Source organism: Pectinophora gossypiella, chromosome 23, assembly GCF_024362695.1.
Source record: "Pectinophora gossypiella chromosome 23, ilPecGoss1.1, whole genome shotgun sequence".
In the NCBI taxonomy this organism is placed as follows: Eukaryota; Metazoa; Arthropoda; class Insecta; order Lepidoptera; family Gelechiidae; genus Pectinophora; species Pectinophora gossypiella.
Genome location: NC_065426.1, coordinates 8,574,745 through 8,591,059, shown reverse-complemented (window position 1 = coordinate 8,591,059; position 16,315 = coordinate 8,574,745). Strand labels below are relative to the sequence as shown.

General features: G+C 39.2%; 2 protein-coding genes across 2 annotated transcripts in view; one reads left to right on the top strand and one right to left on the bottom strand.

Annotated features, from left to right (window-relative positions):
- Positions 1-280: 280 nt before the first annotated feature.
- LOC126377538 (DNA polymerase epsilon subunit 2) lies at positions 281-2,050 on the top strand. The gene has a single exon (XM_050025330.1). The coding sequence runs from the start codon at positions 405-407 to the stop codon at positions 1,983-1,985; it is 1,581 nt and encodes a 526-aa protein (XP_049881287.1). The 5' UTR covers positions 281-404; the 3' UTR covers positions 1,986-2,050.
- The window catches only part of LOC126377528 (putative ferric-chelate reductase 1 homolog), a 40,513-nt gene continuing 26,243 nt past the window's right edge, over positions 2,046-16,315 (bottom strand). The window contains exons 3-14 of the mRNA XM_050025314.1: positions 15,648-15,830; positions 12,768-12,940; positions 12,054-12,207; positions 10,894-11,153; positions 9,746-9,960; positions 8,480-8,651; positions 7,642-7,699; positions 6,450-6,603; positions 5,982-6,074; positions 5,213-5,325; positions 4,192-4,311; positions 2,046-3,341 (exon numbers count right to left, since the gene is read on the bottom strand). Of these exons, the coding sequence (XP_049881271.1) occupies positions 3,213-3,341; positions 4,192-4,311; positions 5,213-5,325; positions 5,982-6,074; positions 6,450-6,603; positions 7,642-7,699; positions 8,480-8,651; positions 9,746-9,960; positions 10,894-11,153; positions 12,054-12,207; positions 12,768-12,940; positions 15,648-15,830 (1,824 nt within the window). The 3' untranslated portion in view covers positions 2,046-3,212. The remainder of the gene's footprint in view (positions 3,342-4,191; positions 4,312-5,212; positions 5,326-5,981; positions 6,075-6,449; positions 6,604-7,641; positions 7,700-8,479; positions 8,652-9,745; positions 9,961-10,893; positions 11,154-12,053; positions 12,208-12,767; positions 12,941-15,647; positions 15,831-16,315) is intronic.

Below are 16,315 nucleotides of genomic sequence, written 5' to 3'. Positions count from 1 at the left end.
AATTTGACTATTACAAATTGACCTCAGTAGCAGTTTGCTATAATGTAAAGTCCGCGACACGAAAGTCCCAAGACCACGCCGCTAATGTCGTGGTTTCTGCATCGCAACTTTCGTGAAGTGCACGGAATTTAGGATTTTAAATTAAAAGAATATACCTGCGCCCACCCCATTGGGCATCGCGAACGTAACGCAACGAGACTGTGTCCAGTAAAAATAATTTTATTAAATTTACCGTACCGTTCTTTATAAACGTAACCGTTACTGTCAATTTTTGACGTTTGACAGACTAACAGTGAGTAAATTGTTGTGGATTTTCGCGGGTTTTCCGGACAATGTTTTTATTGCAAAAATTGCAATTAGACAGTATCAAATCGATATAATACACATAAATTCAAGCCCTCATAATGGGAGACCTACAGCAAATACGGTTAGAAGTGAACAACGCCTTTAAACTCAGTGGTTTTACGATAAGAAGAGATGCAAGTACGTTTGTTGCTGAACAAATTTTGTCCATGTCTGCAGTCGAAAGGAGGAAGATGCTTGATAAGTTAACAGCTCATCTTCTACACCAGTGTCTGTCGCAGCCGGTACTGGAGAAGGAACACGTGGAAGTGGCGTACAGAGAATGTTCTACCTTAGGACTAGAGGAGAGCGAGACAGTTTTGAATGTCATTGACGCCTTCACTGTGCCGAAGTTATGTTATGATAATGAGAGAAAAAGATTCGTCAAAGACGTGAGTACAAGTAACAATTTGTTCCCTGAACCAAAATGGAAAGCACAGTTCTTGATTGATAGATATACGGTTATTTGGCAGAGGACATTTAGAAACAAGCTTTTTGCGCAAGAAATAATACCCTCTATGGAGGAGGAAAAGAGGTTCCAGTTGCGGAAAATAGAGGTTTTGCTCAGTTCTTCAAGTAGGATTAATGAGGTTATAGTCTTAGGACTCCTCACTCAATTAACAGAAGGGAAATTTTACTTAGAAGATCCCACAGGCAGTATCCTATTAGACATGTCTCAGACGAGATATCACTCCGGCCTGTTTACTGAAAGCAGTTTTGTTTTAGCCGAAGGATATTATGATGATAAAACGTTACATGTAATGGGTTTAGTATTACCACCGTCAGAGAATAGAGCTACGTCACTACCTTATTTTGGAAGCTTAAATACATTTGGAGGGAAATCAAAAACATTATTGAAGAATTCACAAAACCTGCTTAAGATAGAACAAGATAATGAAGATGGTATGATTATTTTTCTATCGGATGTGTGGTTTGATAACCTAAAAGTTATGGAGAAACTCAAAACATTGTTTAACGGGTACAATGACTTCCCGCCAATTGCTATGGTTTTCATGGGAGAATTCTTGTCTTGCCCTTATGGGTACGAACATAGTACACAGTTGAAAATAGCCTTGACAAACTTAGCAGATGTAATTCTTCCGTTTACAAAATTGAGGGAAGTTTGCAAGTTCATATTTGTACCAGGAAGAGGGGATCCTGCAGCAGCAAATATCTTACCAAGGCCAGCAATACCTAACTCTATAACGAAAGACATTAGGGATAAATTGGGCGACTCAGTCATATTTACAACAAATCCTTGTCGAATACAGTACTGCACACAGGAAATTGTAGTATTAAGGCAGGATTTAGTCACGAAAATGTGTAGGAACTCTGTACATTTCCCTGAAACGGGTGATATTCCTGATCATCTAACGAAGACTCTGCTAAGTCAATGTACACTGTCTCCTTTATTATTGGGAGTGCAACCGGTGTACTGGAAGCATGCTGATGCGTTAAATTTGTACCCCATGCCAGATTTAGTAGTTGTCGGTGATCATTTCCAACCGTACACTAGATCGTACCAAGATTGCCAAGTTGTCAACCCTGGGTCATTTCCCCGCACTGAATATTCATTTAAAGTTTACGTACCATCTTCTAGAACCGTTGAAGATTCTCAAATACCTAAAGAAGAAGACTTTTAATCTGGTAACAATTTCATATGAAAGTAACAAGTTAATGAAATAAATGTATTTTATTCTGTTCTAAACTTGTTTATTTTACTCAAATAACTATTTACATTAAAATAATTTAAAAATAAATTCTTAACATAGTAATTATCATTAATTGGGACTTGTTATGTGATTTAGAGTATAATTACAAATAAAATCTAACAAAATAACTAACCTATAAAGAATAATTTACAAAATTTCTATTGCGTCTGTAGAATGGACTTGTTAATATCATTTGACATAATTTATTCTTACAACTAGTACAACACAACACTATTTCAATTGTGCACGTTAACATTATCATAGTTATAATATGATCAATTTTTAAATACATTAAAAGTTAAAAGTCAGATCTTCAAAAAATAGAACAATATTAAAACATTATGTCAACTTTGTTCACAACAAATTTTTTCTCGCTCGCGCGTGTGGTATAAAGCACAACATGGTAAAACGAAACGGGACTTTTGTATGAATAATCACTTCATGAGTAACATCCACAAAATATAATGCTTGTAAGAAGTTGAAATACCATATTCGTTGTAAGTTGATAGCATTACTGGGGCATTAAAATGGCCACATCGAAGCAATTCATCTAAGAAAGCAATATTGCAATTTGACAGTTATTCGCATTGCGCACTTACTTTTATATGCGCAAATGTCAAATTGCAATATTGCTTTCTTATATGAATTGCTTCGATGTGGCCATTTTAACCCCCCTGGTCCATTTCTATGCTGTTCTTATAGGTCTTCTGCTAAGTTTTTCTAAAACGGTGCTTATGGAAACGACAGAAGACCGACTGTAAATAAAACGTCGTATTAACAATTTGCCTCATGAAGCTTTGTATGAGAAGAAAACAGGAAAGAAGGAGACAAAAGTTGAATTTTGTTTTCAGCATAGAAACGGAACCGATAAAATGTATAAATCTGTGGTTCTTGTCTAGTTGTTCCCGTTTAATAGTACGCATACCCATGGAAGAGTAGACAAAACTCCGCCCCGCACCGATACGAGTTACCTCACCCCGCTCCGGATTTGTTATCCACTTCAGTCTGACGTAAGCATCAGCGGAGCGCGCGGGGACTGTCTGTCTCGTTAGCACGCAATTGGTAAGGCAGCACATAGTTGCATCTATGGAGTGTCCCTGTATGTGCCCACGTCTAAAGCGTATGATTAATTGGGAACAACTGATATAAATATCCTTATTAAGCACCCATAATGTTATTGATTGTGTCATTAATAGGCGCTAACGCAACCAGACAAATCATAGCAATTACGAACAGCACGATAACTGGAGCGTAGATCGACAGCATGAGCTTCCTGAAGCCGGAGAACTGTGAACAAACAAAGAATTAGGCTGTTAGAATCAGAATCAAAATCATTTATTCAACGTAATTATCATGGATAAACTCGTTGAAGGTCTATTTAACATTTTTGAATCTACGTCATTTCGCAAGGTTTTATGGCTTACGAAATGACAAGAAACTGTAACAGTAACACATCTTTTGAATCAATGTAGGTATACAATATACATTACAAGTTACTTAATAACTACTTAGAGGAACACATTTAATACCAGGTGTTATTTCTAAGTAGTTTATAATATAATACTACACTGCTAGGCACTCCTAACGGCCTCTGTGGTCCCGTGGTTTAACGTTGGGTTCACGATCCGGAGGCCCCGGGTTCGAATGCCGGTGGGGACATATCACAAAAATCTCTGTGATCCCTAGTTTGGTTAGAACATTACGGGCTGATCACCTGATTGTCCGAAAGCAAGATTATCCGTGCTTCGGAAGGCACGTTAAGCCGTTGGTCCCGGTTACTACTTATGTAGTCGTTACGTGAGCCATGTCAGGGGTCTTTGGCGGCTCAAGAGTAACCCTAACACCAGGGTTGATGAGATTGGTATTCCACCTCACCCACACGATAAGAAAGAATGAAAATTGCTGGGCAAAGTCTTCCCCTTCATCCTTCCATCCATTGAGCCAATATTTCCAGTAGATTTCAGAGCGTCTTTTCCGAGTCTACCTCGTTTAAGATATCCATCCTCAGGTGCCCACAGGTGAGCCATGGGTACTTAGTTCATCTTGCGATGGACCTATCACTACCCCAATTGGCATATAATCGTCAGCTTATGTCGTGGAATGTTAAAAAATAATTTATGCGCGAGCGCATATTTACCGGCGCATCAATGCTCCTGTCAATCTGTGTGGCCTGTCGCGGCTGCCCCATCATGTCCTTCATAGGGAACGAGTTGACGCGACCGTTGCTGATGCGGCCCTCTGACACGCATACCGTTAGCTGGTGAAAGAAAAACATAATAAAAATAAAAGGAAAAAAATAATAAAATAAATCTAACTATTATTCCTTTCCATCGCTGAAGAGCTAAGGGAACTAACCACATCAATCGTTGGGGATCGACGCCTTTTCATATTTATTAATCCCGACAGGATGAAGACGCATTGCTATTTTTATTTAGTAGGCGCTAAGTTGACTTTCACTTGTACTTTCACATCTCACTGAAATAGACGTTGATTTTTTACTCCGATTCTACATTTTATTTATAACACTACCTGAAGTCGTAATTCCTCAAGAACAATGGAACCAGCGTTGCCAGATTTTTTTTTACCAAGTCGGGATTTTGGAACATTTTGAGTGAAAAAAGCGGGATTCTTTCGTCGAAAGCGGGACATAGTAAAAATTTACGTATAAAATAAAAAAAGGTTTATGTATTGTTTATCCTAAGTTCTGTCCCTTCTATTTTGCCATGCTGTGTTCACTATTTTTGGATTGTAGACTAGTTCTAAAATCTATGACTAAACAGTCATACGTGTATCGTTTATAACCTGTCTGTGTACCGTTTTAATAAAATAAAAAATAAAATGAAGTAAATAATAGCCGGCTGCTTGGAGTGCCAAGCGTGGATGATCTTACTTACGGACAGTGGCGTGATCAGCTGGCAATGTCCTTTTCAAACTGGGGATAACAAATGTTTTTTTTTCATATATCCTCATCGGGAATGCACGGCAATTTTGCCGCGCGCAGCGGGAGTTACATGCAGAGCTCCAACCAATATTTCGACGTCTATCTACGCAGATAGTATTCGCTGCGTTTATTGGTGCCCTCGATATAGTTAACCCCGCGGCGCGGTTGTCATGCAGACGCTGCGGGCCTCCAGCATTTAATGAATGATGGATCTCACCGAGAGGACTAAGTGCATGACGACGTGGAAGGCGACAAATGCTGCGAGGATGTACACGCTGAATTGCGGCAGCTCGGCCTTCGTCAGGTATACTGCCAGGAATATTGTTGCGACTGAAACGAGAAAAAAAATATTATTTCAGAATGGATTGTTAGAAAATTAACAATAGAAGCGTGACTCTCTGTGAGGTCGCTGGTTTGAATCCCGGCATGGGTCTAAACAAATGATTTTCGAAATCATGTTTGGATATCACGTGCCCAATGGTGAAGTTAAACATCACGACGAAACCCACATTCCCGAGAAATGCGTTATAAAATTTTCATTAATTTTCCGACAGGAAATTTCACTTGATATCGATTCAGAATCACAGTTTGAATAATCTCTCTCAGTATTCTTTACGGTGTCACTAGCACCCATACCTACTTGTATGTACTTGTTGTAGTATGGCTACTTGTATGTACTTGTATGGGGTGTAAGTGACATTGTAACTAATACTGAGAGGGATGATTCAGCTCATTATTCTGAGTTAATATCAAGCGAAATTTTCCATCGCAAAAGTATAGACTTGAAAATAAATTAAAAATCATGAATTTTGCGACGGAAAATTTCACTTGATATTAACTCGTGAATCATGGCCTGAATCATCCCCCTCTACTGTATTTTAATAATAAATAGAATGCTATGATCAGTTTTATAAAAAAGTTTAGTTTTTTAAAATTAACCAAAATATTATTTGATACCAACTATTACCAACAGATTTGCAACTTACTTCCAAGGATGTGTGCTGCGTTACCACCAAGCCAGTGCATCCAGTTGAAGATTGGCCGTTTCTTGGTGCCGGGGTGTGGTCTGAAGTAAGCACCTGTAATGTAAAAAACACCAGTTTAACAAAAACCAATAATACCAATTCAACAAAATTCAAACCCAAAATAAAAAAATATACTCAACTTGAAATACAGTCATGAGCAATAACATCTACCCACTTTAGAACCTTATAATGAGACTTACGGTTTAATCTGTCAAAAAAGTTAATGTGACATGGTTTCAAAATGTATACATATTAGTACTCATGACCGTACATAAATGCTCAGATGAGGCCGTGACGAATGGAGAAAATTCGAATATCTTAGAAAAACCGTTTGGCAATTTCATACATACATTTTTATCGCGCGCTCGCTTTTGGGCCCGTTCGTCTCATCGATAATTAACTCAATGTAATTAAATCAAAGATACTCACCAATAGGCTGTATGAAGCAGAGTATGACAGTGACGATGCCTGTGATGGCGTGAGGGTTGTCCCCCGTGGTGGACCAGCCGCCCACCTCCACCAGGATGAGGATGAACCCTGCCACTGTCAGAACCCACGTCGCTACCATCAGGATCCTGTGGTACTGCATGCAAGAGATGCCATGTTAATAGAAAGTACTAAGTCAGTTTTAACGTGATTTCAAACAATTAAATAAATTAAATTATTTAAAAATAAATTAAATTGTTTAAAAAATAATTAAATTATTTAAAAATTAATTAAGTAAATTGTTTAAAAATAAATTAAATAATTTAAATTGTGTAAAAATAAATTAAATTATGTAAAAATAAATTAAATTGTCAAAATTAAGTAAATTATTTATATTGCGATCAATCCATCCATCTTTATTCATCTATGGACAAATTTAATTTGTTAGAGAAAATTAAATCGAGAAAATGAGACCTCATCTGATAAAACACGTAACCCGCTTTTTCTCCGCTGCAATCGGGTAAAAAAGTTATCTACCCACTTACTTATAGCATTTATTAACAGTAAAGGTTATCGAGATTGTATTCAGCATAAAGAAAACAAAACACATAATAACGGGTTCTTACCGCGTTTAAATGGGGATATGAGACTCCCGATATTTCGACACTGTTGCAAGTGCCATGATCACGGGATGACTGATGAGATTTGAGTGGAGTAGGTAGATCCATGTGATCCGTGCTTCGGAAGGCACGTTAAGCCGTTGGTCCCGGCTGCATTAGCAGTCGTTAATAACCACCAATCCGCATTGGGCCCGCGTGGTGGTTTAAGGCCCGATCTCCCTATCCATCCGTAGGGAAGGCCCGTGCCCCAGCAGTGGGGACGTTAATGGGCTGGTGATGATGGTGATGAGGTAGATCCATAATTTTCTACGGGTAAGAACCCGTTATTATGTGTTTTAATTATGATAATAACCGCGTAAACTTAAAACAATGTATAAAGAAAACAAGGTACGGAAAATAGGAAAAAAAAATGCACAAACACGGCATTATTGTTGCTCATGCAGCAATTTCTTTTTATATACCAGAGGCATAAATACAGCAATAAACCCACGTCATGATGACTATTTCATTTGCTTTAAGTTATAATTAAAATATCATAAAATAAAGTAAATATACTTAAGTAAGTAGATACTTACAGCGAACCAAATGTCCTTGCCGCCTAATTGTTTGCCCACCCACGTCTGTCTGAAGTACCTGTGTTAAAAAAAAAAAAACATGAAAGAACTTTATCCTCCTGCGCCATTTTTCTAGACACAGTCGTAAACAATAATGTAAATGTAAGTAAGTAGTCGTTAAATGAGCCATGTCAGGGGCCTATGGCGGCTCAATAATAACCCTGACGCCAGGGTTGATGAGGTTGGTAATTCACCTCACAACCCACACGATAGAAGAAGAAGACTTCGAGTACAAGAGTACTCTAAACCGACGAGTATGTATGAAGATTTGAGAGAAGAAAAGAGTGAAAGAAGAATAAATAGTACTTAAGTAGGTTATAAATGGGATGACTGATGAGATTGGAGTAGAGTAGGTAAATCCATAATTTTCATCAGATCAGTCATCCCGTGATCATGGCACTTGCAACAGTGTCGAAATATCGGGAGTCTCATATCCCTGATTTAAACGCGGTAAGAACCCGTTATTATGTGTTTTAATTATAATAATTCATTTAATTCACGAAACATGTCTCATATGTGTTAGTAAACTTATTCTAGATGTTAGTAGCCTTTTCTATTATTAGATGCTATGACATGCAAGTCACAGCATCTACGCAGATACGGGCAGTCGAGTCGCGCACCTATCATCGAGAGGGCGGGGCTGCCGCTGCCCCGCACCCTGCGCACCAGAGACGTGCATCGTGAATTCGTAAATTATGATAATAACCGCGTCAACTTAAAACAATGTATAAACAGTAGGTTGTCAACTCAAGATCGTTTGATAATTCCATGGAAAATAAGCGTGATCTGATGTCCATACCTAGCCAAGAGGATTCCCAGCGAGGCCGTCCCCAGCCAGGCAGTCAGCATGAAGCAGCCGTGCAGTTTGAGCAGCAGTTTGGAACTGGCGCCGGCAGTACCAACAGTGGCCAACGCTAGCGGCTCGCCTGTAGACTCATACGCTTGAGAGTGGAACCCTACTCTATCGGCATCTGGAATAAAGTAAGTAAATTACACTATTTGACCTTCACGCTGTTAGTACCATAATTAAAACACATAGGTAATACCGGGTTCTTACCGCGGTAATCACTTCTTCTATCGTGTGGGTTGTGCGGTAAATTACCAACCTCATCAACCCTGGTGTCAGTAATGTAAATATAGTTTTTTATGAGGAATGGTGGTCCAGTGGTTGAGCGTTGGGCTCCCGATTTGGAGGTCCCAGATTCTAATCCCGGTGGGGAAATATTACAAAAATCACTTTGTGATCCCTAATTTGATTTGAACATTACAGGCTGATCACCTGATTGTCCGAAAGTAAGATGATCCGTGCTTAGGAAGGAACGTTAAACCGTTGGTCCCGGTTACTACTCACTGATGTAAGTGAGTAATCGTTACGTGAGCCATGTCAGGGGCCTTTGGCGGCTCAATAGTAATCCTGACACAAGAGTTGATGAGGTTGGTAATCCACCTCACAACCCACACGAGAGAAGAATACTTATTTATTAGTTTTAATGACTGAAAACCAGCGCTGGATGGCGCCATAACATGGCTCCATGGCAGCACAGGCTGAGCCATTTCCTTTTGCCCGTACTCGCAATATTCATAATTACTTAGTTTATATAGCAAATGTAAATTGTTACTGGCAATAAATTTATTTTATTCTTATTCTTTATTTATTTATACAAATACACTACTTACACATAACAATACAATATACAGGGTGTTAGTGACATCGTAACGAATACTGAGGGGAATGATTCAGACAATGATCGTGAGTTGATATCAAGTGGATTTTACTGTTGCAAAATTCATGGTATTTTTGTGTATTTTCAATTCTATACTTTTGCGATGGAAAATTCCACTTGATATTAATTTAGAATAATGAGCTGAATCATCTCTCAAAATTGTCATTACGATATCACTGATCATCATCATCATCATCAGCCCATTAGCGTCCCCACTGCTGAGGCACGGGCCTTCCCTATGGATGAATAGGGAGATCGGGCCTTAAACCATCACGCGGGCCCAGTGCGGATTGATCACTGATACCCTGTACTTATATCTAAAAATAAGACAATAAACTCACCTTTCATAGAATCACCAGACACGATCATCAAGTTGTACTTATTATTCGCCAGATCGAAGGTCTGTCCCATGACCGTCGAGACCGTGTCTCTTCGGAACTTGCAATACAGCTTCCCGTCAATCATAGAAGATTCTTGCAACTGCACTATATCTTGTGGCGAATCTGATCTCCTGACATACGGCTCCTTCTTTGGGTAGGTCCAAGAGGTGTACAACCTGATAGATAGATAAATAGATGGATAAATTATTGATTACCTAAATGATAACAATAAAATCAACAACATTCATAAACAGAGTCATATGGAAAATATTATGATATTGGTGCTAATTCCTGTAAATACCATCTAATTTTATTTTAAGTTATATCTGTCATTTTCTTATCCGCCGAAAAGGAAAGGGACGGGTAATCGACAAGCATAAAATTTATGGAACACACGTCAATTTTAAGCACAAATCTAAAACAACCGTCTAAAAATTTTACATCAGTCAATAACCCGACACAGTTAGTAGACAGCATGTCAAACGGATTGCATACACCAGTGACGTACCTTTTTGATTCGCTCGGGTTATTCATTCATTTACTCATTCTTCCTAAAATTAAGAGCTGTGAATCATCCGTCCCTTTCCTTTTCGACGGATATGAAACTGACGGATATAACTTAAAATAAAATTAGGCGGTGTCTGCAGGAATCGGGGCCATTATATTATTATTTGATGGTAGGACTGCCAGAGGAAGACCTAGAACGACTTACATTGACCAAATTGGAGCTGTCCTTAGGAAAAGTTTAGTACGATCTACTCTGAACCGGCGTGCGTGTATGAAGCGATTGATGAATGTGGAGGAAGCAGGAGAAGTGTGTCAGTTTCGAAGCAAATGGAATTCTATAGTCTCTGCTTACCCCGGTGGGGAGTTTAGAATAGAATAGAATAGAATAGAAATTGTTTATTATAAAAGGACGCCACACACAAAGACAAGACAATAACATCACTTATTTTTTTTTTACAAAACAATAATAAAAAGCATAGAAGGATGTTCATTACAAAGATCATAAGGTGGTGGTGGACGTCCTGAGATAAAAGGGCCTCACTCAGCACAAGTCGCGGCGTAAACCAAGTTTATGTATGTGCGTATGTATGAAATATATTAACCTGATTCTTCCGTTGTCCATTCTGACACATTCCATGGCGCTATCGTCTCCCATCTTGTTGTCCATGCTAAGGCCAGCAGCTACATACTTCGGGTTGCCACTACCCTGGAGTTCGAAGGTGTAAGTGTCGCCAGCAACGAACACTGCTACAACAGCCAGACAGTTGCCAGTCTGGATGCAGTTTGCTGGCACTCCAAAGCAGAGTTTTGTATCCGCGCATCCCTGGTAGATCACGTCTAAAGGCGCGTCAGTTGGTTTTTGCTGGAAGAAGATATTTTTAAATATTAGTGTATTTATAGGCTGATTACCTGATTGTCTGACTGTTGAGGAGCTCGGTGGCGCAGCGGTAAACGCGCTCGGTCTGCGATTGTTGAAGTTAAGCAACTTTCGCAAAGGCCGGTCATAGGATGGGTGACCACAAAAAAAAGTTTTCATCTCGAGCTCCTCCGTGCTTCGGAAGGCACGTTAAGCCGTTGGTCCCGGCTGCATTAGCAGTCGTTAATAACCATCAATCCGCACTGGGCCCACGTAATGGTTTAAGGCTCGATCTCCCTATCCATCCATAGGGAAGGCCCGTGCCCCAGCAGTGGGGACGTTAATGGGCTGATGATGATGACCTGATTGTCCGAAAGTAAGATGATACGTGATTCGGAAGGCACGTTAAGCCGTTGGTCCCGGTTACTACTTACTGATGTAAGTAAGTAGTCGTTACATGAGCCATGTCAGGGGCCTTTGGCGTCTCAATAGTAACCCTGACGCCAGGGTTGATGAGTTTGGTATTCTAGAATAGAATAGAATAGAATAACTTTATTCCCAAAGCAGTGCAGTACAATAGTAGAGAAGATAAAGATAAGTATACAAATCAAAAATACACTGCCAGGGAAAAGGGACTGACTCAGCATGTTGTTGCGAAGGATAGTAGAAATACCACTCTTAGCAACACTGATATTCTGCCAGTACCTAAGTTACGCTTATAAATACTACATTCCACCTCACAACCCACACGATAGAAGAAGAAGTGTATTTATACATACACACACATATATACACTCACGCCGGTAATCCTAATGGGGCGGGCCGAAATCTACAATAAGTCACGCTTAAAAAAAAGACGTTTAGTAAAAAGTAACTGATTTGACTAGTTGGAAACTAGCCTCTTACCCTAACTCCCAAAATGACAGGTGGTTCAGGCGTGGTGTTCGCGGTGGTGGGCAGTGGAGATGACGTGGTGATGACTGTGTCGTTAGTTACGATCTCCACCAACGAAGATTCCACGCCCTTCCAGAATGTTGCGTAGCCCTGGGCTACTGTTGCTCTGAAAAACGAAAAACATTTTTTTTTACATAATAATCTTCTATCGTGTGAGGATAATTGTCGTCAACAACCCTAATGTCAGGGTTGTCGACCTACCAAGCATAGAAGTTAAGGGGGGTTAAAGCATACAGCATTACATTGAAGCATAACATAACATATCATAAGTCTTCTTCTATCTTGTGGATTGCGAGGTGGATTACCAACCCCAACGACTCGGGTTTGAATCCCGGTGGGGACATAACCCAAAAACCCTTCCGTTTTTTTTTATTCAGAAGACGAATAAGACTCAACTATTCAACGATAGGGTGAATCTGATTAAAATACATTTTATATGGATATCTATTGTCACGTAAAAGTAATTTAAACTCAAATTAAAAGATAATTATTCATTTTTTTTTCATTATATACGTTTTTTTACTATGTCCCACTTTCGACGAAAGAATCCCGCCTTTTTTCACTCAAAAAGTTCTAAAATCCCGACTTGGCAAAAAAAAATCTGGCAACGCTGACAGTGACTTATAATTATGTTATGGATTTATAGATTACAATAGTGGTCCCTACCTGAACTCTATGCTGCCCAGGAAGTCCACTGGCGCCCTCCACTGGAAGGTGAGCGCAGGTTTCTCCTCGGGGTTGGAGTGCGTCACTGTGTCGTTGTCGCCGCGACAACTGATGATCTGAGTGCTGCGTGGGTCCGGCACCGCGATAAACTTGCCGATTATCGTGTCTGGGTTCTGGAAAGGTGGGATACACATTTTGTGGTTATTTTTTTATTTATCTTTTTTAAATTTATTATCCTACATAATTTCTGGTGAAGGTAGCGGGATGCCGCTGGATGCGGGCAGCGCAGGACCGATCGTCGTGGAGATCCTTGTGGGAGGCCTATGCCCAGCAGTGGGCGTCGTACGGCTGATGATGACTGACATAATTTCGCAAGGAGTTATGGCTGAGAAAGAGTTTCATTTGAATGAGGGGCTTTCAAGACTACGTTCACTTTGTACAGAATTATATATTAGATAGCAACATAATTCTATTCATAATGTGATAAAAATCATCATCAGCCCATTAACGTCCCCACTGTTGGGGCACGGGCCTTCCCTATGGATGGATAGGGAGATCGGGCCTTAAACCATCACGCGGACCTAGTGCGGATTGATGGTTATTAACGACTGCTAATGCAGCCGGGACCAGCGGCTTAGCGTGCCTTCCGAAGCACGGAGGAGCTCGAGATGAAAACTTTTTTTTTGTGGTCACCCATCCTATGACCGGCCTTTGTGAAAGTTGCTTTACTTAAACAATCGCAGACCGAGCGCGTTTACCGCTGCGCCACCGAGCTCCTCATGATAAAAAAAGTGATAAAAATATCCAGCAACAATTATTTTTACTTAGTTACTTATGTTTTTGCTATTACATTGTATTTTAGAATAATTATGTACCCGAGTAATGAGAAAATAGGTAATTATGACGTTAAAGCTGTACAACGCCATCTATATTGTTTTTGGTGAACGTAGCCTGAAAGTTCTTCATTGTTCGGAAAACACAGAAGGTTCTTTGCCCGTGGTCCTACTGCGTAGTCCTACTAGTAGTACCATGGGTATTTTTTTTTGCCCGTGGTTCTATCAGTAGGACTACGGACAAGTAATATTGCCCGCAGTTCAACTAGGAATAATAAGACCACCTATTTCCTAGTTCAACTGCTCAAATTTTAAGTGTTTTTGCACAAACAATGCCATCGAGGGATGGCACTCAAAATTAAACAGATGCGTAAATAAAAATACCGTGACATTGCCGCGACTCCTAACCACCTTAAACATTGATTGATTTGGAAGCCACTTCCAATTTGATATATAAAATAAAACCCCAAAAAAGGTCGCAAATGTCGATTAAAAATGACGACTTCATAATGCAAGTTCAGATGGAGGTTATAAATTCAGAAATTATAGTATTACATGCTCTAGACAAGCTGCGTTAATTGTACTTATTCCAACAATTTTTTTAACTATTCTGGTCAAAAATACCATTTTCAAACTAACACTGAATTTACTGTTTTCGAAACGGGCCCTGGGACCTCAGAACCAGTAACCACGGGCAAAGAATGCATTTCATAATATTGGTGACGATTAGTAGGACCATTGCCCATACAAAATAATAATATTTATATTACAGTCCTACTGATAGAACCACGGGCAAAAAAAAATCCCCATGGTACTACTAGTAGGACTACGCAGTAGGACCACGGGCAAAGAATGACACAGAAGAATCAAAGATTGTCTTGTCTTCCAAATCTTTTCGTCTTAACCAATGTTACAATATGTTACCTAGTGTTATACTCGGCACACCCAGTAGTCTATTCCTGTTATGTCCTAGTAATATGTGCTGATCCCAAGATTTATACATCGTAGGGCTGGGTGTGCTGATATATATTCTATCTGCATGCCGTAGTACTTATCTTCTTTTTAAACCTACCACACTGCTTTATTTACATACAATTTATTTGTAATAATGGAAGAGCGGGGCCTCCAAACACAGGCTATGTCGCTTAAATGGAGACCCCAATCCACCAGTAGTTAAGGCTTTATTGTAAAAGAAAATAAACATTTTTCATTTTTTCAAATCATATTCTCAATATGAGAATTGTTTCATAATCATAATCATATCATTTTTTTTTTTATCATTGTTTGGAGAGGTTTCATATATTTTCTTTTTAAATAAAACCTAACTATCGCGTCGCGTTTTAACAAGCGATTACATGGTCTATTTCAGACCGCGAGTAATCGTTTCAGTAATTAGAAATTACGTCTAACTTACTAAGTATTTCGGTTCACTTCAGTTCAAAGACCTTATCAAAGTGTATTTCGATAGGGTACAAATGAATTCTTAAACACGATAACCCTAAATAGGTGGGTAAGGTAGGGTTGAGGTAATGAAATGAAATGAAATACAGCCTTTTCAGGCATACACACAGATTATTTAAAAACAATAACAAATAATAATATCAATTTTACAAATATTCTACACACTTAATACATGCTTTCAATTATAATCAAAGTGCTTTTTGAATTTGAATTTGAACTATATCGGTGACACGCAATGTGTTTATCAATCAATCAATCATTCTTAAGTGTAACGGATAAAATAAGCACAATAAACTTATTATTTACCAGAAATTTCAGCCAGGCAACAGGGTGAACGAATTCAATGTCTATAATAAGTTAGGACATAATTATAAAGCTAGCTTTTGATCGTCAACTAGTTTATGATAACGTCGAATAAATTTATTTCCGAATAAAATTTGAATTCGGAATTTTGAGTTTTTAATTTCGAATAAGTAGGTATCGAATTTTGAATTTTATCTTTTTCGTATTTTCATTGTTTCAAATGAGAAGGCAATGGAACACAGCCATACAGCCTGATCTGTAGTTTCAAGTTTTTTTTTCGTACCTGAACTTGTCTGGCCTGCAGTATGAATCCTCCTATGGGCACGGGTGCGCCGGCGGGGCTGCCTACTGTTACGTTCAGAATATCTCCCTGTCGCACTTGAGGTGATGACGTCAGTATCACGTACGGAGGGGGGGTCGTCTGAGGTTGGATCGTGGAGTGTCTCGGCAGCTGGTCTACGCAGGCCTGGAAATCAGAGAAATTCGGATGAACGTTTGATGTGAAAATGGTTACTGTGGTGGTAATTTTGTTTAAGTTACTATAATTGGGATCTCCTAGCAGGCAAAATAATTTACCTGTGTCAGGAGTATCCAGCTCTGACCACCTCTGACTTCGTGTGTTATACAGGGTGTTAGTGACATCGTAACGAATACTAAAGGGATGATTCAGACCATGATTCTGAGTTGATATCAAGTGGAATTTTTCGTCGCAAAATTCATGATTTTTATTTAGTATTTTTAAATTATTTTTAATTCTATTCTTTTGCGATGGAAATTTCCACTTGATATTAACTCAGAATAATGAGCTGAACCATACCTCTCAGTGTTCGTTACGATGTTATTTACACGCCGTGCAAGTACATACAGGTAGCCATACAAGTAGGTAGGGTGTTAGTGACATCGTAACGAATACCGAGGGGGATGATTCAGACCATGATTCAGAGTTGATAT